The sequence below is a fragment of the Eimeria mitis genome, genomic scaffold (genome assembly GCF_000499745.2).
Source record: "Eimeria mitis Houghton genomic scaffold, Emh_scaff1331, whole genome shotgun sequence".
Lineage (NCBI taxonomy): Eukaryota > Apicomplexa > Conoidasida > Eucoccidiorida > Eimeriidae > Eimeria > Eimeria mitis.
The window spans coordinates 8,163-8,588 of NW_013568793.1; the positions used below are offsets into that span (position 1 = coordinate 8,163).

The following is a 426-nucleotide window of genomic DNA, read 5'->3' on the forward strand; positions in this document are numbered from 1 at the left end:
AGCAGGGGCTTCTGAAGAACGGTCAGCTGCGTGCTTACCCCGCTGGCCGCCTTGGGAACTGCTGCTGCTGCTGCTGTTGCTGTTGCTGCTGCTGCTGCTGCTGCTGCTCCCTGGTTGCTGCTGACGTGCACGTCGCCGACGGCCCCCTTTGGGTGTCTCCACATCGCTAGGAGATTCTCTCTCCATGCTTGCTGCTGCTGCTGCTGCTGTCGCGGCGGCGGCCCCTCTGCGACATCCGAGACCCGGCAAGGCGCAGCAACGCCTCGTCTGCGTCATCTTCGCTGCTGCTGCTGCTGCTGCTGCTGCTGCTGCTGCTGTTGCTGCTGCTGCTGCTTTGACTAGGGGACGGGCTTTCGTCGCTGCTTATATGCCGCCTCCTCGCCCCCTTACCAGTCCTTCTTTTGCTGCTGCTCCTGCTGCTGCTGC

General features: G+C 63.6%; 1 protein-coding gene across 1 annotated transcript in view; it reads right to left on the reverse strand.

Moving 5' to 3' along the window:
- Positions 1-426, reverse strand: part of EMH_0034810 (uncharacterized protein) — a gene marked incomplete at both ends in the record, with an annotated part of 1,211 nt that overhangs the window by 467 nt on the left and 318 nt on the right. Inside the window, one exon of the mRNA XM_013494913.1 lies at positions 39-226. Coding sequence (XP_013350367.1) covers positions 39-226 — 188 coding nt within the window. The remainder of the gene's footprint in view (positions 1-38; positions 227-426) is intronic.